Source organism: Chelonia mydas, chromosome 1, assembly GCF_015237465.2.
Source record: "Chelonia mydas isolate rCheMyd1 chromosome 1, rCheMyd1.pri.v2, whole genome shotgun sequence".
In the NCBI taxonomy this organism is placed as follows: Eukaryota; Metazoa; Chordata; order Testudines; family Cheloniidae; genus Chelonia; species Chelonia mydas.
In genome coordinates this window covers 262,949,185-262,974,378 of record NC_057849.1, presented here as the reverse complement: position 1 = coordinate 262,974,378, position 25,194 = coordinate 262,949,185, and the positions used below count along the sequence as shown (strand labels likewise).

The window sequence follows — 25,194 nt, the reverse complement described above, 5'->3', positions numbered from 1 at the left end:
AATTAGTTTAAGGAAAGATTTATTCCATGGAGTTATTGTTTTATTGAATTAGTAAACTATAGACCCTTCAGATGTATAGTAGTAATCTTGCTCATATAATTGTAAGTGATTTAAGTAAATTGCAACTTAAATGATCCGGCCCCTTTTTAAAGTAGCTTAATGTGCTTTTGGAACTTGCAGTGTCCTGGAAAGTGTACTTGAGCAGCTCTGGCAACTCTTCCTAGATTTTTTTAGCAGTAGAAAGTGTAATGCCCTCTGTAGTATGTCAACCCCTTAAATAAGTGGGATGTGCCACTTCCTCTTACAAATGTGTAGACACTACTTGTTGGTTTGGATTTGAGTCAGCTGACAATGTAAGCTTTTTCCAAAATCACGACTTTGTTTTGTAATTGACACTCCTTAAAATTTGTCATTTACAGAGGTTTATTTGTACTTGTATTAAGTACGTACATCATTAAAACTTGTTTAATGTGAAATTTAAGTCATAATATAAAATACTGATCTTTTCCCAATCCTCTTATACAATTCTTTATAACAGCAATACATTGACACTTAATTTTTAAATTCCTAATACAAGATCATTCCAGTAGATCTACCAATTTAAGGATAAATTTTTTTTAAAAGTGCACATACGCAATCTACTCAAGTTCCAAAACTTTCCTCAAAAACAGCTGTGCTGCAGCCCAAGATGTTAGGCTGTCTCTTTCTAAATTTTAGCCATTCTTATAATGTATATTTCAAAGCTGGTGTCTAAATCCTATTTTTTCCAAAAATTAATGTTTCATAGCATTATAGTAGAAGGTAGAGAGAAGATAAAGAACTGAAGCTATACCTCACACGCTCTCCCTCCTCCCCATAGACTTCTGAGGTCATCATAGATAAAGTAATCTACTCCTCAACTTTTATTCAACATTCTGCAAGTTTTTAAATCAGAATTTTACAAAGCACAAGCTGTGCATAAAAGGTATAACTCGGGCTATGTTTGAAGCAGCAAATACCAAGGACTCAGCTGCCATAGCCAAAACTAAAATAACTGAAGAAAGTTACTTCAGATTTTTCATCAGTTTAACAGGAATCTAACACTAAGGGTGTGTAAGACATTTCCACAGGTAAGAGTTATTGCCTCATACTAAAGTGTTTAACTGGTACATATACACTTTAAATATATCAGTTAAGGCAATTATTTAAGTCTTAATAGGACAATATAATTTAAGAATTACTCAAAGAACCATTATGGTAACATACTATACACAGCTATAATCCGGAATCCAACATTTCTGTATCAGACATTTACTACACAAACCTGCCCATCCCTGTCTCTATGGTGTAGAACAGAGCCCTGCAGTGGGACTGGGATCCCATAGGTTCCGCTGCCATAATAACTTTGTCGTGGGTGAGACTGGGTGGGTAAAAAAAACAAAAATCCACATAACTGTGGTAATTTGCAAGAAAACACTTCAAAACTTTTAATACTTAAATTTAAGGGAGGGATAGAAAGATTTGATGTCTATTATACCAGGAGTTAAAGTATTTTTTACATGGTTTAAGGAAGATGTGTTATTCTTTTGGTGGTAAAATTGTGGCTGAATTCCATACTTTTTTATGCAATATATTTCACAGGTTTTTTCCCCTGTAGAATAGAGGAATCTGTCTCTCTTGTGGGTTCTAAGGTGGGAGTGGGATAAAAATATAAGAAACAATGGGGGAGTGGGTGGGAGTGGGATTTAAAAAAAAAAAAAAGTACCGTGCAGGGCTCTAGTGTACACCAACATAAGTCCGTTTTCTGCAGCACACACTTAGTTATATTTGTGCCCTATAGATCCCTGAGGCTTGTCCATGTGGCAAGCTAGGATGTGAACATACAGCACACTAGATTGCTGCATATTAATTTTCCATGTGGATGCTGCTATGGTGCATTAAAAGTTCCATAGTGCACTTTGACATACTCCCCAACTAATGCACTGTATGCACACCAACTCTCCGTGTAGATAAGTCCTAGAACTAGATTAAATTTATGAACTACAGACATACTAAATTTTAAATACTTAGAAATTTAGTAACTCAAACTTAAGTCAGAGTAAAAGTGCTTTAAATGCAGAATTTCAGTCAGACTATTAACTCAGACAGTTTTCACAATGGAAACGTCACCAGACTTTAAACTTAGAGCAGCAATAGAGGCCCAGCATGCTTACCTACTGTAGAAAAACAATGTCTAATATTGGGGTTGTTCAAAAAAATACAACCCTTTAACAATTAATGCTTATGAAAAGGAGTCCTTTTCATAAGCATTATGTCAGCATTCTAAAAACGATAGTTGACGAGGCTCATTTAAACATTTCATTACAGTGCAAAACCGCATTCAGTTTCAAAATCACTACAACAGTGCTACAGAATGATGCTTTTGGAATTCTTTAAATAGCTTCTTTTTCTGCTTCAGAGAAATGGTGGGATTACTGTCCATCTCTTGAATCAACTCTTGAAGATGGTGCCTTGTTTGTTGCTTTTGGTCTTCAAATTCTTCAGGAGTCAAATGCTGACAAAAGGTGAAGCCTTAATAGGAAAAAAGGTTTGAATTATTTTACAGACATTACACTTTTATATATTTAATAGCAGAATCATATAAATGTAAGACTGGAAGGGAGCTCAAGAGATCATCTAGTCCAACCCCTGATGCTGTGGCAGGATTAAGTAAACCAACAGGTGTTTGTCTAACCAGTTCTTAAAAACTTCTAGTGATAGAGATTTCAAAACATCCCTGTGTGTTCCAGTGCTTAATCATCATTATAGTTAGAAAGTATTTCTTAATATCAAACCTGAATCTCCCTTGCTACAAACTGAGCTGATTACTGCTTGTTCTGCCCTTGGTGGATGTGACGAAATTGATCAGCAACCTCTTTGTAACAACCATTTGTGTATTTGAAGACCTATGCCCCCCACAATCCCCCGACAGTATTTTCTGCTCTAGATTAAACGTGCCCAGTTTTTTCATCCATTCCTTATATTTTCTCTTATTTTTGTTGCTCTCCTCTGGATTCTTTCCGATTTGTTCACACCTTTCTTAAAGTGTGCTACTGGAAACAGTATTCCACCCGAGGCCTCACCAGTGCCAAGCAGAGCTGAACAATTACCTTCTGTGTCTTACATATGATCCTCCTGTTAATACATCCCCGAATGACCGTTGCCTTTTTTGCAGCAGCACCACACTGCTGACTTATATTAAATTTGTGACCCACTATAACCCCCAGATCCTTTTCTGCAGCACTGGCGGAGGAATCCTAGCTGGGACCGGTGCAGCCCCTGGGCGGTTTCGAGGCTCTTGAGGGTGGGGCCATAAGAGACCAGGAGGGGATTGGGCGCACTGCCGTGTTGGGGGGGTTGCGCCACATAGGGCCGGGGTTCTGATCCTGGAAACGGCGTAGTGAAGTTGTGTCTGCGCAGTGTGGCTCTGCGGGTGCCGGAAGAGGGTGGAATTGTCAGTTGGGGGCTGGGGAGCGCCGGGCGGGCAGAGCAGGGCAAATCCCAGGCCCCGCTCCCTGGCTGGAGCAGGGCAAGCCCCCAACCCCTGGCAGGAACTCGAGGGATGGATAAAAATGTCTGATGTGCTGGAAGCGGCTCGCAGGCCATAGTTTGCCCACCCCAGAATAGGATAAGGCCAGTGCTCATCTACTTCAAGATACTGGTTATAATCCATGGGCTGAAGTAGAGTCTGGATCTGCTGGGTGGATACTCAGAAGCCTAAGACCCACAGAAAAGGAGAGTTCCTTTTGTTCTCCCTACACAAAGTCCATTTAATTACAGCTTCATACAGGGTAAGAGGATTTGGTTAACAGTGTTAGTACAATCTAATAGTTTTATTAAATGTCTAACAAATGTATAGAACAAGATAGGGCCATGTACAGTATTACCCAGTTCCCATAATTTGTTTCTCTTTGGTGCTTTAGTATTTAATACCTACAATGCCTGAATTTTCAATACAAAAAATGTAAGTAAAGAATAGTCAAAAGCAGCAGCTGAATAACCAGATGACAGAAATAGCAAAGTGGTTAAAGAACAATTCTGGAGGAGGACATTTTTAGAAGCAAGGCCAGAAGCAAAGGAATTAACTGGAAAAAAAAAAATCTATTCCCTGACAAATATTAATTAAAATATTTTTTATACATACTCTAGCCTAAGTTATGCTTAGGAATTTAAGGATTCCTGCTCATCAAGAAATTGAAGGACAATATTCTTGCAAGCAAAAAAGAATCGACTGGTCTATGCATGAGACATCTACGGGTGCAGCAAAACCCCCCAAACCTTTGAATGCTAGGATAATTTGTGCATGCCTCATGGTAGAAGCATAATAGGAACACAGTCAAATGAAATCTTCAGAGAAACCAAATTACAGGCAAGTAATTTTCCCTTTTAATAATATGCTAAGTAGAAAAGTGAACCAAACATTCTACCAAAATAATAGTTTATATGTCTTTAGCCAAATCTTATTTTACACTATTTTCTTCTGAATTTAACTTTGTGAAGGAAATTACATAATCAATTACAGGATTGAAGAGAAGTTAGAATATGGCCTCGGTCTCCATTTAATGCTATGCTTTGTTTTAGGTGGGTAATAATTAAATGAGTTAAATGAATTAAACCACTTAAAGCCGTACTGTCAGTACAACAGAGAGGATGAGGAAATCAGGAAAAGCATTTCACCATAAGTTGATATATAGTGCATTAAACTTATTTGCATGCAACTATTCATATAAAAATGCACAATATCAGACTTTCTACCTGAACTGGCATCAGGATCTTGTCCTTCCAGCAAACTTGTAAGTTTCTTGCCAATTAGTTCCAGCAGAATTAAAGGGGTCTGCACAAGAACAGAATTTTCAGATGTTTAGTTGGTGTTTATACAGTTCATTATAAAACCATACTTACACAATAGGCAAAACCCCTTAAAGATGGAGTTAAAGTTGAGTATGTAAATGGGCACTCCTGGTACATATGTTTTAAAAACCCAGAGTAAATTGTTAGGGTTTTTTTTAAATTCAAGAAGTAGTAATGTACAATAGAACCTCAGAGTTATGAACACCAGAGTTACGAACGGACCAGTCAACCCCACACACTTCATTTGGAACCGGAAGTACACAATCAGGCAGCAGAGACAAAAAAAGCAAACATACAGCAGTCGTTCTCAACCAGGGGACCAGGGCCCTCCAAGGGGCCATGGGCAGATTTCAGGGGGTCGTTCAAGCAGGGCCAGCGTTAGACTCCCTGGGGCCCAGGACAGAAAGCCATAGCCCCACCACATGGGGCTGAACATTGGGCCCTGAGTCCTGCCACTCGGGGCTGACACCAAAGCCTGAGTTTCGCAGGGGCCCCTGTGGCACTGGGTCCCAGGCAATTGCCCTGTTTGCTACCCCCTAACGCTGGCCCTGGCTTTATATGCAGAAAATCAGTTATTGTGGCACAGATGGGCTGTGGAATTTTTATAGCATGTTGGGGGGCCTTGGAAAGAAAAAGGTTGAGGAAGCACTGCTATACAGCATAGTATTGTGTTAACTAAAAAATAAAGGGACAGTGTTAAAGATTTGACAAGGTAAGGACACTGTATTTGTTTCATTTAAATTAACATGGTTAAAAGCAGTATTTTTCTTCTGCATAGAAAAGTTTCAAAGCTGTATTTAGTCAATGTTCAGCTGTAAACTTTTGAAAGAACAACCATAATGTTTTGTTCAAAGTTACCAACAACCTCCATTCCCGAGGTGGTTCGTAACTCTGAGGTTCTACTGTACTTTTAAACAAAGTTAAAGGTCATGAAAATTAGTGACAGAAGGACCAGCGTAGTTTTGTTTTAAATGAAACCTTAGGCTCAGATCCTGCAAACATTTATATGCTTAACCTCACTGGTTTCAAGGAGTCTACTCCTTATAATAAAGTTGTGCATAAGCTTTCGTGAGCTACAGTTCACTTCATCGGATGCATACTGTGGAAAATACAGAAGATGTTATTATACACACAAACCATGAAAAAATGGGTGTTTATCACTACAAAAGGTTTTCTCTCCCCCCACCCCACTCTCCTGCTGGTAATAGCTTATCTAAAGTGATCACTCTCCTTACAATGTGTATGATAATGGGCACCTTGATTATCATACACATTGTAAAGAGAGTGATCACTTTAGATAAGCTATTACCAACAGGAGAGTGGGTTTGTTGGGGAGGGTGGGGAGAAAACCTGGATTTGTGCTGGAAATGGCCCATCTTGATTATCATACACATTGTAAGGAGAGCGATCACTTTAGATAAGCTATTACCAGCAGGAGAGTGGGATGGGGGGAGAGAAAACCTTTTGTAGTGATAAACACCCATTTTTTCATCGTTTGTGTGTATAAAAACATCTTCTGTATTTTCCACAGTATGCATCCGATGAAGTGAGCTGTAGCTCATGAAAGCTTATGCTCAAATAAATTGGTTAGTCTCTAAGGTGCCACAAGTACTCCTTTTCTTTTTGCGAATACAGACTAACACGGCTGTTACTCTGAAACCTATAATAAAGTTAAGCATGCACATAAAATGTTTTCAGGATCAGGGCCATGTGCTGTAAATTTACAGCAATTTCAGAGTTTGATTTCCTAGTAAGATGACTTGTTAGCTGGAATCATTAATAAGTGAGTCTATATTGCACTGCTCAAATTTCTGGTTGTTTTAGGGGTGGTGATAAAAATACAAATTGTTTGGGTGACCTTAACTTTTCTTTTGTTCAGATAGTATTAATTTTGCATTTCCAGACTGTCAAAAGTTCAGACTGATTGTAAAACTGCACGATTCTTTTAAGGAAATCTGTTCTTAAAGTTCATCTGCTCAGTCTTATCTACAACTTAAGTTAGAGAAACTAAAAATCTTTATTTATTAAAAAAGGATTTAAATGTTGGGTGACAGGTATCCTTAAAGATAGTAAAATGGATGGGAACTGCCACGTCAGACCAACCCCACCCACTAGTGTCACGCTTCCATTCTGGTCATGTGTAGAAGGCTTCAGTAGGTAAGAAATGCAGAAATGTCTAAACAAGCTAATCCCCTCCCCCCACACAGGCCAAGATGATAAATTAAAGGTGAAGTTTCTGGAGGTATGACAAACCATTCTGGAAGTATGACAAACCAAATAAATTACAGGAAAGTATCCCAGAACTGAAACATATTATCTTCCAAGCAGCTTTTTAAAAGTTTCTCCCAGAGCATCCAGAAATATTCTATCCTGGGCTAAGATCCTGCAAGTGAAATTTCAAGCAAGTTGGTCCTTTCTGGCCAAAGCTTGAGAAGTGTGGTTTCTAACTTAAGCTTATCATGGAAAAGTAGTAGTACCTCTCTCTGTACATAACCTTACACTAAAAAGTTCATTTTTAAAAAAATAGACTAATTCAGTTTGGCAACATTTCAAGATAGCATTGGGTCAGCTGCTTAAGGTCTCAATACTTCAATGAATTGTATGGGGGCAGGCCCATTTGACTTTAAAAGGGTTCTGTGTAGGTGCAGAGGTCCATCTGTGTGCAGCTCTTTGCAGCACTGGAGTCCAAGTTCCTATAATTGCAGCGTTCTAGAAAAGCAAGGGATGTGCCAAACTAAGTGATTCTATATGTATGGGGGAAGAAAAGAGGATTTGGGAGATTAAGTACTGATCATCATCCCCATGCATTTCCCTTCAAGGGGAATAGATTCCTTGCTTAACTCACAAGGTTTGAAAGTTCTAGTAAGCATCTCAAACCTCTGATGTTTATTTAATTCTTTACCTGAGAAACAGACATCTCACACAGACTGTCTTTCCCTATTTCTAGTACTTGATCATTTCAGCTGAACCAGAAATAGTGCAACAGCAGCTTTTCCTATGCTATTTTAATGCTTCCATTTCTGACCCCAGCTGATACGAAATAAAAAGGGACATGTGAACATTGTGTTCCTCAGACAGTGGGTTGGTTCAATCTGAGGATTCCCCCCCCGCCAACCCAATATACACTATCTAGAGAATATTTACCACTTGATTTTCACCATTTTCAGGCAGCTGAGATGGAGTTTGAACTACCAGACATTTTCCTAGTTGTCTTTTTAATTAGTTTTGCAACTGGAAAAATAACTAAAACAAATACTATAGTTTTTATATGCGTTGGCTAAAATCTGAAAAAAATTAAATAGCTAGAAAAAGTACATCTTTTCATATGCAAGGTATAGTTGAATGTAATTGAAAAAGCTATGTAAGTATTTCTGCTTATTCACAATGGATTTATCATTGACAAATGGGAAAAAATTGATTTACCTACTGGGTTTACATTAACTGCCAAAAGTAAGTAAGATTTTAAAATATTAAGTTAATTCCTGGGGCTGAAAGACGCTGCCAGGATGTGCTCAGCCTCTGCAAAATTTCACCTTTGAAGGACTCCCTCTAGATAGCACTCAAAGTACATTAGCTGGTTTCTGCAGGGAGTTGTTTCCAACACTGCTTTGCTAGAGAGAGAAGTGCTACAATGAGCCTGCGAATTTGAGAGTGGGGACAATGGAAGTAGAGAGGCCAATGATTTTAAAAGATTTCCCCTGTAGTCCGGAAAAACTGAACTAGTCTGGAACACTGTCTGGTCCTACAAGACACTGTAGCTTTTACAGGTTGCCATGACAGATACAAAAAAGCACATTCATATAAAGCTGCTTTTTGACAATTAACAATTAAAAATCACAAGGTCAGAGTTTGTCAGATGAGAAGGAAATACCTTGAAGAGTTCAGTATGATTTTTCATCAGTAACTGGATTAGCAGTTCAGTCTGTGTTTTTGACAATCCTTTATTTTGTAAAATGGCCTTGGTAAAAATCTTGATGACCACTGATCTATTATCAAACTATAAAAAAGAAGAATAATGACCTGGATTAGATTTGCTTGCAGTTATTCTAGGTGTTAGTTATAAACAGGTGATAAAATCTACACTGTGAAAAAAATATTTAAGTTAGTTTTAAAAGCGTCAGGTTGAAATGTAGTAATGGGTCAGTTTCTATGGCTGTTAAAAGAATAAGTCTATTAATGTTACTATGGGGGAGTGATAATTTCTACATTACGTTTCAATGCAATACTTACTTGTTTTTGTAACGTGTAGCCCTCAGGTTCTGATGCAACAACCATAAACATCAGTAGCCTACGCAGTTCTTCTCGGATGTTCGGCACTAGTAATCTTAAGTAAAGCTGCGATGCCTCCAGGGCTTGTGCTATTTTTCCATTCTCTGCAATGTTAGTGAAATATTGTATATAGTGCAGTCTACTGCTTTGAACAGAATCAAGAAAATGTATTTAAATAGGAGTCAATTTCTGATTCTAGGCTTAAAACCATGTAGCCTTTGTCTTAGAGCTAGACAAGTAATATATTTTAAAAATAACATCCCCTGGATATTATGAAGCCTTAAATGTACTAGATACAGAACCTCCATTTCACCTTTTTCATACAGTTTGTGTTTCCCTACCTTTGACTGAATCCTTAACCGCTCCTTTATATGATGTGATGCAACATGACCAGCGTGCCTCACTGTTGCACCATTCCCATTGCTGATGAGCTTTTTAAACCACCAAGCTACACCCATTTTGTGGTAAAGGGACATGACAGGAATCAAACTCTTATATAGCATTCTTCATCTGTAGATCTCAAAGCATTTGCAAAAGTAAGTATCTTTATCCCCATTTAACAGAGGGGGAAACTGGCAGAGAGAGATTAAAGTCACAGCAGGTCAGCGGCAGAGCCACCAAGGTCTTTGATTCCCAGTCCTCTGCTCTAGTCACTGGTCCAGATAATTATGTCTAGCAATATGCAAACTATAATTAAAAGGAGACTGGTCCATAAACCAATTATTTTGAGGGAGAGCTAGGGGGAGAGCTTTTCTTGACCTGCTGCTCACAAACCGGGAAGAATTAGTAGGGGAAGCAAAAGTGGATGGGAATCTGGGAGGCAGTGACCATGAGTTGGTCGAGTTCAGGATCCTGACACAGGGAAGAAAGGTAAGCAGCAGAATACGGACCCTGGACTTCAGGAAAGCAGACTTCAACTCCCTCAGGGAACTGATGGGTAGGATCCCCTGGGGGAATAACATGAGGGGGAAAGGAGTCCAGGAGAGCTGGCTGTATTTCAAAGAATCCCTATTGAGGTTACAGGGACAAACCATCCCGATGTGTCGAATGAATAGTAAATATGGCAGGCAACCAGCTTGGCTTAACACTGAAATCCTTGTGGATCTTAAACATAAAAAAGAAGCTTACAAGAAGTGGAAGATTGGACAAATGAACAGGGAAGAGTATAAAAATGTTGCTCGGGCATGTAGGAATGAAATCAGGAGGGCCAAATCGCACCTGGAGCTGCGGCTAGCAAGAGATGTTAAGAGTTACAAGAAGGGTTTCTTCAGGTACGTTGGCAACAAGAAGAAAGCCAAGGAAAGTGTGGGCCCCTTACTGAATGAGGGAGGCAACCTAGTGACAGAGGATGTGGAAAAAGCTAATGTACTCAATGCTTTTTTTGCCTCTGTCTTCACGAACAAGGTCAGCTCCCAGACTGCTGCGCTGGGCAACACAGCATGGGGAGTAGGTGGCCAGCCCTCTGTGGAGAAAGAAGTGGTTAGGGACTATTTAGAAAAGCTGGACGTGCACAAGTCCATGGGGCCAGATGCGTTGCATCCGAGAGTGCTAAAGGAGTTGGCGGCTGTGATTGCAGAGCCATTGGCCATTATCTTTAAAAACTCATGGCGATCGGGGGAAGTCCCGGACGACTGGAAAAAGGCTAATGTAGTGCCCATCTTTAAAAAAGGGAAGAAGGAGGATCCTGGGAACTACAGGCCAGTCAGCCTCACTTCAGTCCCCGGAAAAATCATGGAGCAGGTCCTCAAGGAATCAATCCTGAAGCACTTACATGAGAGGAAAGTGATCAGGAACAGTCAGCATGGATTCACTAAGGGAAGGTCATGCCTGACTAATCTAATCGCCTTCTATGATGAGATTACTGGTTCTGTGGATGAAGGGAAAGCAGTGGATGTATTGTTTCTTGACTTTAGCAAAGCTTTTGACACGGTCTCCCACAGTATTCTTGTCAGCAAGTTAAAGAAGTATGGGCTGGATGAATGCACTATAAGGTGGGTAGAAAGTTGGCTAGATTGTCGGGCTCAACGGGTAGTGATCAATGGCTTCAAGTGGAGTGCCCCAAAGGTCGGTCCTGGGGCTGGTTTTGTTCAATATCTTCATAAATGATATGGAGGATGGTGTGGATTGCACTCTCAGCAAATTTGCGGATGATACTAAACTAGGAGGAGTGGTAGATACGGTGGCAGGTAGGGATAGGATACAGAGGGACCTAGACAAATTGGAGGATTTGGCCAAAAGAAATCTGATGAGGTTCAACAAGGATAAGTGCAGGATCCTGCACTTAGGACGGAAGAATCCAATGCACCGCTACAGACTAGGGACCGAATGGCTAGGCAGGAGTTCTGCGGAAAAGGACCTAGGGGTGACAGTGGACAAGAAGCTGGATATGAGTCAACAGTGTGCCCTTGTTGCCAAGAAGGCCAATGGCATTTTGGGATGTATAAGTAGGGGCACTGCCAGCAGATTGAGGGACGTGATCGTTCCCCTCTATTTGACATTGGTGAGACCTCATCTGGAGTACTGTGTCCAGTTTTGAGCCCCACACTACAAGAAGGATGTGGAAAAATTGGAGAAAGTCCAGCGGAGGGCAACAAAAATGATTAGGGGTCTGGAACACATGACTTATGAGGAGAGGCTGAGGGAACTGGGATTGTTTAGTCTGCAGAAGAGAAGAATGAGGGGGGATTTGATAGCTGCTTTCAACTACCTGAGAGGTGGTTCCAAAGAGGATGGTTCTAGACTAGTCTCAGTGGTAGAAGATGACAGGACAAGGAATAATGGTCTCAAGTTGCAGTGGGGGAGGTTTAGGTTGGATATTAGGAAAAACTTTTTCACTAGGAGGGTGGTGAAACACTGGAATGCGTTACCTAGGGAGGTGGTGGAATCTCCTTCCTTAGAAGTTTTTAAGGTCAGGCTTGACAAAGCCCTGGCTGGGATGATTTAATTGGGGATTGGTCCTGCTTTGAGCAGGGGGTTGGACTAGATGACCTCCTGAGGTCCCTTTCAACCCTGATATTCTATGATTTTCTTTGAAAGAATAAAAGCAACTAGAATTGATGTGTAAGCGCATTGAGACTTAGAAAAGGAGGAAGTAGGAATGAGGGCTGAAAACCAAAAGAAGAGAGTGAGCAAATATAGAAAAGACAAGAGCATCAGAAGACCAAGGTGAAGGAAAATATGGAGAAGCTGACAGATGAGAACTGATAAATGACAGTTTCCAGCTGCCTCAGAGGTTTAATCACAGATCAGGAAGAGAGTTTTAAAATTTTTTTAAAAGCTTTATTGGGATGCTTTAAGGAGAATGTGTGTTAAAAGCAGTAAGGGACAAGTGCTGTTAAAGTCTATGGTCTTAAAGACTATGATGCACTTGACTCCGTGCACCTGCATGCACACTCTAACCATGGTGCCTTGTTTATTTTAGGGGTAACAGTGGTAGTGGTGGGGAGGGGATTTGATTTATTTGTGTTTTTGTTATAGTTTCATTTTTAAAAAAGATTATTTCAGCCTTCCATTAACAGTGCAAAAATAATTTTTGAATCAAGCTTGCTGTGAGTTCATGGAGATACTAGTTTCAGCATCTGTAGTGCACACACAGCAAAAGTAGGTTGTCTTCAATTGGCTGCAACAGTGATTGTGTGAGCGTGTAACAATCCTTCCCCCGCCCCAGGCCAAATTTGCCATCTGGAACAGCCAACAACTAAATTAGGCCAGGTCCTGCAGTCCTATTGAAGTAAGAGATCAATGGCACCTTTATCTGAGTAAGGGTTATAGCACAGGGCCCTTTGTTAGAAAGCATCGCCCAGCAGAATAAAGATTAATATACAGGCAACCCTAGGCAACTCTAAAGCCTGCACTTTGCAACTAGTGGTAAAATAAGTATAACCTCCTCCTAATGTATGTATGAGCTGTGCTTCTTGTGCAGACTGATGGGCAGCAGGAGACAATCAAACCTAAAGAACTGTGGAATGCATAATATATTTAGAAGTGAACCTCTGTTTAATTATTATGTTAGGACCACCACCTGTCCAAAATGAAGTTGAAACTAAGCTGGGCCTACATTAGAAACTGTTCCCCAGGCAGATTTTAACTGACTAAAGTTTGGGAAGTGACACAGGACTGGCACAAATTAGCGTGGCATGTTCACAGAACATACTGTTTAGCTTAAGAGGAGATTTTAAATAAAGGGGGAATAATGAGGGAGCTACAGCATGGAAAGCATAGAGTTCTTTCAGTGATTTATGTCACCAGCCTTTTCCTCACCTCCCTTTATGTGAAAGTATGGTAGGGTATAGTTCCTTTTTAACTAAACTAATGATTTCAAATTAGTAATCAGGGGTTGGGAATTTACTATAGTCTTACCACAGATTCCTTTTTATGCTCCCTTTATTTATTTTAATTAAAAAGGGTCACTTTGCCAAGTGTCAGCCCTAGGGTGGAACATGCTCAATGTCTTCAGTATCATCACAGAGCTCATATGGCACTAAGCTCTGTAAAGCATCTCTGAAAACGGAGCATTAAGGTAACATTCCATACATTCTGCAAGTCCTAAGGGGTACAAAAAAAAGACATACTCACGATAGAGTTTCATTTAAATCCAAGTTTAAGGTAACCCTTGCTATTATTTTGTTTTGGGAAGATTTAGTTGTTTGCCATAAAGGTTGCAGAATCAGGAAGAACTTATCATACCCTGAATTGAATCTTAGAATTAAGAGAACTTTTCTGGTCCCTTACCTTGTTAGTTTATTTGCTATTAATAGAAATGTGAGTCCATAAGCCATGAATCCCTCTTTTGGTTGACAGGGAAACTGTATCATAAAGTGATTCTACTCATAAGATGTCTGTATTAGTATTAAGTTAATAAAACAGTTTTAATTTCCTTAATGCGTAAATAAAGATTATGCACTTACCTATAAGTTCAACAATTCCTGAATGAATATCAAGATCATGATTGTTGAAAAGGGGGTCCCTCACTTGATTATAATATTTTGCTATCACATCAAAAAGTGTCTTCTTGTGCATATTCAAGTGACTTGGTTCGTTACTGATTTGAAATAACTGCTGACCAACCATCACTATTAGCTGGTCTGGAAAATACTCCAAGCATTCAATTGCTGCACAAAGCCATTTGTCAAGCCTGGGGAGAGAAAGTTAGTTTTAGTACTTACATTTAATGCTAGACAAAACTTTATTTAAGCTATAATTCAGAAAGAATTAACCAGACACGTACAACTACATGCATATTTGAACAACAGCATCATACAACTTATTTAATAAGCAATTAAAGAATGTAGTGGGATGCTGTAGCTATAAGTCCACTGAACTACTGCTGCAATTAACAACCAACTTTTGCCTCCCTAGACTACAACAATATGGCTGAAGTTTGCCTTCCCTCAGACAAAGGAAGCCACAATGGTGCAGTCTGTCACAAACATTTCAGAAATGCAAGTTGTGACAGTGCAGTCCTGCCTTGTCTGTTTCAGCCGTCACAAGGGAAAAAAGGTTATCCAGCTACACAACCAAACTCAGGGGCTGAAACTTAAAAGGAGCAAAGAAACTAGACATTCAATTTAAAAACAAAAATGAACACTTAAAACCGTGACAAATGAAAGGAAGCCAACAACTAACTAGGAAAGAACAAGAAATAAGCACTAAAGATTGCCACTGCAGGCAAAGGCATCATACACAGATGGTTCCAACACCATCAACTGCCTGGGGCAAGAGGGGAGATAAGGTGGGCGAGGTAATCTCGCTTATTGGACCAGCTTCTGTTGGTGAGACAAGCTTTCGAGCTTACACAGAGCTCTTCTGGAGCCTAGACCTGAAAAGCTCTATGTAAGCTTTTAAAATAGTCAGTCTCTCTCTCACCAACAGAAGTTGGTCCAATAAGCGAGATTACCTCACCCACCTTGTCTCTCTAGTACCCTGGTTCTAACACAGCTACAACGCTGCATGTGGTAAGAAGGGTAGCAACTCTCTTCTTGTAATATAAATGTCCCCTTGTGGGACCTAACGGCTCCAATAGGAAATATTCTTCTAGATCAGCGATTCTCAAACTGTGGGTTGGGACCCTAAAGTGGGTCACGACCCCATTTTAATGGGGTCACCAGGGCTGGCTTAGACTTTCTGGGGCCCAGCGCTGAAGCCGAAGCCCAGGGCCAAGCTAAAGCCAAAGCCCCACTGCCTGAGCCAAAGCCAACTGCCTGGGGCTGAAGCCCTTGGGGTCAGGCTTCAGTCCCCCTCCTGGGATCATGTAGTAATTTTTGTTATTAGAAGGGGGTCACGGTGCAATGAAGATGTTCTAGATGGTTCATGGCCAAGTGTGGGTATATCCCACATCCCACGTGGCAGCATAAGCAAAGGGAATACCAATAATTGTTTTTCCAAGCATAAATAACCTCACTGTAGGCTGCCAGAAAGCATGCAACCCAGAGAGAGACACAGAATTGAAAAGGCACAGCTGAGATCCTGATTTCAGTCCATTCTCTCTAATATTCTGAGACACGACTTCAAAGCAGTATGAATCTGGAAAATACCCTTGGTTAGTGCGTTCAGGGATACCGATACTGGAACTGTAATCAACTGTTTGAATATACCATGAGTTCTCAAATGGAACTGTTGCTGAAAGAGAAAAATAGCTCAGCTTAATTTGATTTTAAAACTGGATCTATGCTACAGTTTTAATGGGTTTTAGATGGTTGAAGACACATATTTTTACAAAATTGACTTCAAGACCAGAGGTGTTTCTTGGAATCAATTCAGGCCACCTTCAACCACCTAAAACTAATTGGAACAGCTAAACCAGTTAGAAACTAGCAGCAACTGGAGCTTCGCTGGTTACCTAACTCTCAATGCATTTTGCTTTGATTCTCAAACATTTTCCACATGAACAAACAAAGACTATTGTAATGCAGATGCTTTTTGGGGGATAAACAGGCTGACCAAAATTTATCAAAAAGGAACCAAAATTTGATGACTTTTCCTGAAGTGAAACCACACTAACTTTTCAAAACATGGCTCAGGATAAGTGCTAGCATAATGGCAGACTAATTCCTCTTATGAGTTGACCTCAGGCCACCCACATGCAAGAGGCTGGGCCTCAATACATCGTTCCAGGCTACAAAATGAAACTTTTATTCAGCTATACTGCCATGTGGTAAAACATGATATCAACCCAGATGTGATCAACAGGAATAGTTTAGAAATACTGGAAGGTTTGGAAAGGCAAACAGACTGGCACCAAATTGCCACATCTTTCTTTTTTTCTGTGGCACAATGACCCTTTTGTCACAGCAGGGGCTTTCCCTTGCTATCTGTAACAATGGCTGCTCCATTTGCTTTACACACTTACTGCACCTCCACTTCAAACCACCAAGAAAAGGACTGTATGAACCCCTTTGGGATACCTCAGTTATGAAAGCCCTAAAATAAGTTCTTATAAAATATATATTTTTATAACTAACTCTGGCAAATTTAGGCTGCATGTAACCTCTCTGTCAAGGAAAGTATTTGAGATAATCAGATCTTCTTCTTTGCCAAGATGATCATTTTTCCTCTTGTTTGGAGACTCCAAAATATTTTCCAGGACTGGAAGATCAATTAACTGCAGTAGCCGTAACAGAGTCTGTTGTTTCCAGACATCATCTATAACTGGGAGTACAAATAGGAAGATGGAAAAAATAAACCAGAAGTCAAGGTTACTGGGAACAAGAGTCGGTACACATAGCATGTATGTAAATATATAAAAAAAGAATTTTTGCTTGATTTGAAATAAAATCAGCCCAGCTTACAATATATTCATTAGATGTAAATTATGTTATTTTATTTTTTAGGGGGAAAATGTCTTAAGAAAACTGGGAAAAAGCTTTTAAATATTTTTGTGTCTAAGTTATTATTTTTTATAACTATCTGCTCTAACATTTAATATACACAGTAACAAAATACATGAGAATAAATACATTAAAAAAAGGAAAGACCCTTATAACCAAAAAGACTCTCAACCGGTTGTGTTTTTAAGAGGGGCAATGTAAGCTTGCATATCATATATCCATCTGAAAATTTGGTATGGGCTATTTTACATGAGTCCTTAAGGTGCTTAGAGAGAATATTTTTTTAGTTTTTTCGATTTGATTTCTGTGTGCATTTAGCACTACTCTGCATAGAATCAGTTGCACTGTTTTGTTGATAGTTGCACTGTAGTCTTGTATGCTTTTGAGAGGAGTTCACATGAATGTTCTTCCCCAGGCTCTGCAAGAACTGCTAGTGTGTGGCATTAGCAGTGTGACTTGGGCTCCTCGACTCCTGCACAAAGAAGCCTGGGATATGTGCATGGAGGCAACATTTGGTAGGGCAGAAGGGACTAGGAGAGAGAGTCTCCCCTCAATCACAAGACTTCTGGATGGGGCTGGGAGCCAGGAAAGCCTCTTTCACAGCCAGACTACACAACAGGATTCAGGAGTACACGGTCCCTCAGCTGGGCCAGGGAGAAGGAAGTGACAGCCCCCACCTTATCCCTTGCTCCCAAGACTGGAGACAGTAGGAATAGCAGCCAGAGGAAATTCCCCAACAAAACCCTCTCTCTGGATTTAGGCTAGGAAATAGTGAGGATTATCCTCCTTCACCTACACAGGAGCAGGACCAGGAAAATAGCAGCATCCTCTGTCCGTAACCCTCTCCTCAGAGGCACGAACAACCTGGGGTCAAGAGGGACATAGCAGTCCAGGCAGGAGATAAGAATCACTGAGTCTGGCGGGTGATGAATGAATGGTTTTAAATGAATAGTTGAGTTGTCCCCACCCCACCTTTCACAAATGTCTAGTGGGTGTTATCGTAATTTGTTATTTCCTAATATAGCAAGAACTTTGATGGGCCTTTGTCATATGGATTTTAAATGCTTCTATTTTCAAGCAAACAAAAACTGTGTTTAAAGCTTTTGTAATTTATTAAACTAGGGCCCAATCCTGAAATTCTTATGGAAGTAATCTAAATTACATAAATAGCTACACTGATTTATTGTAGTAACTGTGTGAGTAAGGGCTCGAGGATCAAGCTCTGAATTCTGTGCAAGTCATTTTTAAAAATCTTGGTTTCAGTGCAAGAGTCACTTTCTGCAACATCCTGGGCACTACTTAAAAGATTTTTTTCAACGACAAAAGTAGCAAGATACACAAAATTCAAATAATAATGCAAGGAAACGATATTTCAGCAAGATGTGCCAGTACTCTTTCTAAGAGGCTGGAAAAGGGTATATTTCTAATTTTCAAAACATCTATTATTCGTTGCTTGTTTCAATAAACAAATTATAGTTTAATGTTTATGAATATCTTGTGGTAATATTAAATAGCACAAAATATATTCTATTTATAAAATAAAATATAATCACCTTTCTTTGAAAGTAGACAGACTGGTTCATTAACTATGTTCTTTAAAGGTAAAGATGGATGTACATTTATAGTTTGTAGAAGTTCCTCTATCCTTTTATCAGCAACTTCTAGTGCTAAGGGATTTGAAATTGTTTCACATTTTGCTCTGTTATGAAAAAAGCATTGATAAGTTGGAATTATTATTTGTATCATCATAGCACTTAGGTGCTCATTGTATTAGGCACAGTACAAACACAGAACACAGATTCTAAGCTTTTTGGGACAGGGATTATCTAAGTATAAGACAAGAGACAACAGATGGATACAGACAGATGGAGGAGAACAAGAAAAAGCCAAGGGTGCTCTGCCTGGATTAGAACAGGCTAGAAAACAAGAATTCCATTTTGTGAAAAATTTTGACATTTGTTTCTGTTTCTGATGCAGACTGAAACCAAGACCTTTCCAAGTTTTTTTTTTAAAACAATAAGAGCAAGGCAGGGACGTGCAGACATAGCACTCCCCACACACCCTCAGAATAGCTAACAGCCCAGAAGAAAAGACTGAAGCAGGCAGCTGGCGGGACGGGAGCTTGAAATGACTAGTATCACCAGTAAAATCCTCAGTGGTATCATTGTGAATTAAGTGTGGCGTTTCCCCAAAGCGTCAAAGGACTGGTCACAGCACGTTTCACAGGTCTCAAAGGTCTATCTAAGGGTAGCTGTAGAGAAGAGCGTTAATATCTTATTAGGTAACAAAAAAGCATCAGAGAACGTTTGGCACTAACAATTGGTGTATTCACATTCAAGGATCTCTTTGGAAGACAAAGCACTAAAAACATAATTAAAAATAAAAATTGGAATGAGTATTTACATTTTTAGGTCCCTAAAAATCACAGCTCCCCTAAGCTGTGTCTGAACAAGTGGGTCTTTCAAGTCCTAATGTAAATATTTTAGCCACCTAGTATTTTCACAAGATAACGATCAAGAAATGTTTTTTATTCTTCCATAATTAATATCTTGCCTTTGAATTGGGTCTCAGATTTTTTCAAAGCATGGATGACATCTAAACAGAGTGTCTCATGGAGCACCTCTTCCCATTCATGATTGTGTAAGATGGCATTACTGTTTTTATTGGGCCCACATTTTAGAGACTCTTTAAACGTGTATATCTGCATTACTAACCGTGAAAGTTTTTTCGCCTTAAGTTCAAGTATTTCCTCAGGGGACAAATTCTCAATATATTCTTTCCGTTTCAATAAAAGAGGAGAAATATGGCTGTCCAGAAATCTATAAAGACTATTACTTGTGTCTTCAAACTCTAGCTCTCTCTCATTCTTGAATAGTTTTGGTCCAACTGGTTCAAAAACCTTGTGATCCATCAGAGCCTGGCACAGACGGACTCCCTTCAGTCGAGAAAGATCATTACTACTTAAGTACATACTGTGCATAAGATAGCCCAGCACCACATCCACAGCATTGGAGCCAGTAAAGCAGTTTCTGTACGTTTTTAGATGTTGTCGTCTTCTTTTTATTTCCACCTGGCTTTGAAGAGCATGAATAATGCCATTCCATAACCGAGTTGCTTGAAAAGGACCACTGCTTCCTGCAAAAATATTTAAACATTCATGTTACTAAAACATTATTTAAGTTTACATATTGCAAACACTTACTGTAACATTTAAGTGTATTATTTTCAAATTTTCCTTTTGAAAGTGAGTTGGCTACATTCTCCAGAAGTGAAATTTAACTTTTCAAAGCACAGCCAGAGATAAGTGGTAGCAAAATAGCAAACTAATTCCTGCATTGATTTGACACTAAATCATACGCAGGCAAGCTTATGCCAGGAAAGGAAAACAAGAACATGCTAAATAAAAAAAATCCGTTACATTGAGATTTTTTTGGTTAAAATGAAAAGAATCTGTTGGAATTATTATTATAGATAAAAGTAAGACCGTGCACCATCAGATACTAGTTTAACCATAAATTCCTTTATTAAATGCAAAAATCCAAGGGGAGTTATATAATTGCTCTAAATCTCTAAAAGCCTAAATCATAAGCAACTACTACATTCAAATAGCAACAAACGTTCATAAGTATTTGATCAAGATAAGAAAGAACTAAATCCATGGGTGCTTAGACACATGTTGGTTGGCTCCAACTTGGTTAGGCATATACTGTATTAGCAATGAACTCTTTTCAAGACTTTCTGACAACTGCTAGCAGAGCCACCTTATATAGCCTACAAAAATATTTTTCTTCTTTTTAAACTATTTTAACCCTTTATATCCTACAGTATCCAGGGGTTCTGGAACAATTTTTATAGTGGGGGTGCTGAGAGCCATTTAACCAAACTGTAAACCCTGTATGTGACGGAAACCACTTCAAGCCAGGGGGTGCAACAGCACCCCTAGGTCCCGCACCTACTATGACAGTATCAAAATACCAGTCTAGGTACTGACATTGCAAAAGCAGGCAGCTGCACCCAGCGTTACAAAGGGAGCTCAGAAAGGGGTACGTTATTTCCCCCAGGATAGGGGTGCTGAAGGCGGAAACCACATATTTGGTTGTTATTACCACTTCAAGCTGGGGGCTGCTGCCGCACCTCCAGCATCCCTAGGTCCAGTACCTTTGCCCCAGGAGGGCAGTTCCGAAGACGCTGCCTTCACCTCCCTCCTCCCCCACCTCGCTGCTGTGAGTCTCTCCTTATTCCAGTAAGACCAAAAGGCCTGACCAAGACTAGGACTCTCATAATCTCCCCACACCCTTTCCTGAGCAGGGCTCAGACGCCCCCATGTGCACACCCACAGGGGCAGCCCTCCACCCTGGGCAGGCTCAGCTGTCTGGGCTCTCACAGGCTGGGCCAGGTATACGGTGACCAGGTGTCTGGTTTTCGACCAGTACGCCCGGTCAAAAGGGAACCCTGGCAGCTCGGGTCAGCACAGCCGACCAGGCAGTTAAAGTCCAGTCAGCGGTGCTGTGGTACCAAGGCAGGCTAGTCCCTAGTTATCCAGGCTGGCACTGCACTGCGCCTTGGAAGTGGCCAGCAGGTCCAGCTCCTACACAGGGGGACCACGGAGCTCCGTGCGCTGCCCCCGCCCACAGCTTTGGCTCCACACTCCCATTGACCAGTTCCCGGCCAATGGGATCTGGGGGCGGGGCGCAGGGGATGCAGGCAAGAGCAGCAGGTGGAGTCTTCCTGGTCTCCCACCTAGGACCCAGACTTCTGTGCACAGTGAGGTGCCAGGACAGGCAGGCAGCCCGCCTTGGCCCCCCCACTGACCGGAGCCACCCGAGGTAAGCCCACGTCACAGCCCTGAGCCCCCCCCCCCCCAACCCCTTCAGCCCCACTCTAGAGCCAGCACCCCCAGCCGGAGCCCGCACACCCTCCCGCACCCCAACTCCCTGTCCCAGACCAGAGCCCCCTCTCGCACCCTGAACCCCTAATTTCTGGCCTGCCCCAGAGCCCAACCCCCAATTGGAGCCCTCAACCCCCTCCCCGCCCCCCCAACCGCCTGCCCCAGCCCCGTGAAAGGGATTGAGGATGGGGGCATGCAGTGAGCGGAGGGGGGCGGGGCCTCGAAGAAGGGGCGGGGCGAGGGTGTTCGGACTGGAACGTCGGCAACCCTAGTCGGGGCCCCCGAGGCTGAGCGGCAACAGCAAAACCCAGCCGGGTTGAAACCGCCCGCTGCGGGGCGCGGGCCACACGGACCGGCCCTTTCGCAGGGGCAGCCCCGGCCCCGGACGCCCAACGTCCTCCCCAGGGCCCCCGGGCACTGGTGGGGCCCTCAGGCGGCGGCGGCGGCGGGAAGCCGACCAGCCCCAGGCCGGGGCGCCCTCACCTCCGCCCCGCTGCCGCCGCTGCGCGCTCAGCTCGCTCTGGCTGCGGAGTCTCCTGAACCGCGGAGTCAAATGCGCCGCCATAGCCAGCCACTTCCGGTCCCGCCTCCCGCGCCGTGACTTCCGGCCCCGCCCTGGCTCCGTGCCGGAAGTGAGGGAGCGCCGGGGGGCTGGCGGCCCGGGCGCTGGTTCGGTCGCCATGGAGTAGCCGCGCGCGGGGCGGGGGCCGAGCTGCGGCTGGAGAACGCGACGCGGACGGACAGACGGCGGGACACGGACCCCGCAGCTTCCCTTAGGCGTAGGTGAGAGGGCGGCTGTCTCTGGCCTAGCGACACCGGGAACCCGCTCGACTAGGAGGGGCCCGGGGCCGGCAGCCGGGGCCGTGTTTTGGGTAGGGCCGGAGCGCCGGGCTGGGCGGCTAGTCACTCACTGTAAACCTTTGGCCCCGGGGGCGGAGGAGGTGGGGGGTGCAGGCGAGGTGGCGAGCAAAGCTGTGACGGGCGCTCCCTGCGGGCAGCGATACGTGGCTTTGTTGGCAGGACACGCCAACACCCGAAGGGCTCTTGTGCCTATGGGGCTCGTGTGGCAGTTCAGCTTGTCCCCGCTCTCTCCCAATCCCCTGCTGGGAGCCTATAATGAATAACCTGGTCTGTTGTCTCTCCACTTGGTAGCTTGCAGGGTTTGGGGTTTTCAGCCTTGCCCTGTGGTACAGAACTCATGATGAAATAAGGATATGCTTTGCCCTGTTATCATTGGTACTTTACATGATCCATAATATTTATGCTTTTCAAAAATGTGATTTGAATTGTTTTTGCAAGTAAAGGAAGGCTTGATTGTAAGGAGAATACTGGGAGCCACTGGGTATCAAAAATACTCCACTGAGACCTAGTTGCTCCTGTGCTCCACTGTTGAGCTGGTGGGGAGTAACCTGCTTCTTGTAGGTTTCAGAGTAGCAGCTGTGTTGGTCTGTATCGGCAAAAAGAAAAGGAGTACTTGTGGCACCTTATAGACTAACAAATTTATTTGAGCATAAGCTTTCGTGAGCTGCAGCTCACTTCGTCCGATGTGAGCTGCAGCTCATGAAAGCTTATGCTCAAATAAATTTGTTAGTCTTTAAGGTGCCACAAGTATTCCTTTTCTTTCTACTTTTTGTAGGGTGCACCACTGTGTGTATCTAGCCAGCTCTGTGGAATGGCACTTAAGATAGGGTGGAATTAGGTCTTTCAGCTCCCTGCTCCCTTGCTCACAAGTGGAGTATCAGCCTTTTCCCGGGCGGGCGAGTGTCACAAACCAGGCAGAGCACTGATACAGCCATGGGGGATGGGTGGCGTTGGTTTCACACAAACATTCCCCCCCTGCCCTCCACATGACCACAATAGAAAAGGGAATAAACTAGCTCAAAGTGATTACTCAAATGAAAACTGAGGAGGAGTTGGAGGCTTATTTGTTTTGGCTTTATTCTTATTTTCAGTATTCTTAATGTTCTCCTATCTTGTGCCACTTATTCACGTGTTAACCTGAGCAAAATTGTAAAGCTTCAGTTCTGCAAGCTGATCTGTGTAGGCAAACACCATCACAGAGCCCCCGCTGACTATAAAGGGGTTCCGTGGAAGCATAAGGGCTCCCCCACACCCACCAATTTATAGAATTGGGTCCTGTTTTTGTATAGATATTGTACTCAAATGTCAAACAGGAAGAAGAAAAGTTCTATCTTAAATATTTCTAGAGTGCCCACTCCTTGTTGCCTGAGTATTATAGTTACTAAGATACTGCAGTTTTCTTGCTTTTTGTCTCTTCTACGTTTTAATTTAAAAGCGTAAAATACTTTATGCCTTGTGGATGCTTGATGCGCTCCCTGCGGGGGTGCAGGATGCTTACATCATTGTCTTATGATTGTTTCTTTTCTTTCTTTCTATGTATAGTAGCTCAATTTTAGACTTGAAAATACTGCTGAAGAAGCTGATGTTAACTTTCATATTTTACATACAACTGTTTTGACTAATCTGTGGTATTGAAATTGTCACTGCCCAAGTTAAAATCTTTTATGTACTTCCTCCATGTGGATTGTGTCTCTAGATATATTATTTCAACTGACATTTAATATGGTGTAATTGAAACTGGTAATAAACTATTTTTATAGAACAAAACCCATCTTAGATTTCAGTCAGATTGTCCACACAAGGATTTATAAAAATATGTCGGCAGTATTAACAATCTGCATGCTGAGAGATAAAGTTGGCTAATTATCTCTCTCCTCTGCTGAATTAGTCAATGGTTTAACTTTGTGCAGCGCCAAGTTGGGAAGGATCATGTTTGATCATGCATACCAGGCCTATTTGTAAATCCTCACTCTTGATAATGATTTTTTGTTAATATCCTCCCTTACTGCCTTCTCCAATCTTTTCAATACAATTACCACATGGAACTGCCACCTCTAGCAGAGAATGCTTCCTCCAGTTTAATTGGAAGCAATTTCATTCATTCTTCCACCTCTCAACAGAGAGACTCTTCTTCAAACTTAGGCATACATAAGGAATTTGAACATGTAAAGGGGAATATGAACAGGAACTGTTTACTTTATACTTCCAGTGTAATCAAGTTTTTAAAGATGCCCCTCCCTTGTTGTGACTTCAAAGGCAAAGACTTGTGCTAGTGGGTTAATTACAGAAATAGAAACTGACTGTTCTAGTTTCATTGTCCATGCTGAATGAAATACAAAAGTAAGTAATATAAATGGTAATAAAATAATTTAGGTCTAGTTTACTTAGTTTTAACAAGCTTGAGGTAACACATAAGTATTCGTTTAATTCCAGTGTCACAGACTTGTTTTACCTTAGTCCTTTGCCCACTATGTCCATTCT

At 41.7% G+C, this 25,194-nt stretch overlaps 3 protein-coding genes across 12 annotated transcripts in view; 2 read left to right on the top strand and 1 right to left on the bottom strand.

Moving 5' to 3' along the window:
• The window catches only part of ACTR6 (actin related protein 6), a 40,090-nt gene extending 21,641 nt beyond the window's left edge, over nt 1-18,449 (top strand). For 2 of the 4 annotated variants that reach the window (XM_043545454.1, XM_043545451.1), the window contains exon 11: nt 17,380-18,449. In XM_043545454.1, the coding sequence (XP_043401389.1) occupies nt 17,380-17,398 (19 nt within the window). In that variant the 3' untranslated portion in view covers nt 17,399-18,449. Of the gene's footprint in view, nt 1-2,437; nt 2,567-17,379 lie in introns of those variants that run through there. The other 2 variants (XR_005223135.2, XM_037884345.2) reach the window with 2 other exon arrangements.
• DEPDC4 (DEP domain containing 4) lies at nt 406-22,534 on the bottom strand. Of its 2 annotated transcripts, none has more exons than XM_037884311.2 (9): nt 22,336-22,534; nt 19,679-20,099; nt 18,518-18,663; nt 16,599-16,785; nt 14,046-14,272; nt 9,100-9,242; nt 8,741-8,866; nt 4,774-4,852; nt 406-2,550 (listed from the first exon to the last, which is right to left on the bottom strand). In XM_037884311.2, exons 1-9 carry the CDS (start codon nt 22,532-22,534, stop codon nt 2,375-2,377), a joined length of 1,704 nt encoding a protein of 567 aa, XP_037740239.1. In that variant the 3' UTR covers nt 406-2,374. The 2 variants fall into 2 exon arrangements, with proteins under 2 accessions (XP_037740239.1, XP_037740244.1); XM_037884316.2 differs by having other exon boundaries at nt 19,938-20,099; nt 22,336-22,491.
• The window catches only part of SCYL2 (SCY1 like pseudokinase 2), a 53,404-nt gene continuing 50,703 nt past the window's right edge, over nt 22,494-25,194 (top strand). For 2 of the 6 annotated variants that reach the window (XM_043545407.1, XM_043545399.1), the window contains exon 1: nt 22,497-22,635. The gene's annotated coding sequence lies outside the window, so the exon portion shown is untranslated. Of the gene's footprint in view, nt 22,636-25,194 lie in introns of all 6 variants that reach the window. The other 4 variants (XM_037884287.2, XM_043545401.1, XM_043545413.1 and 1 more) reach the window with 3 other exon arrangements.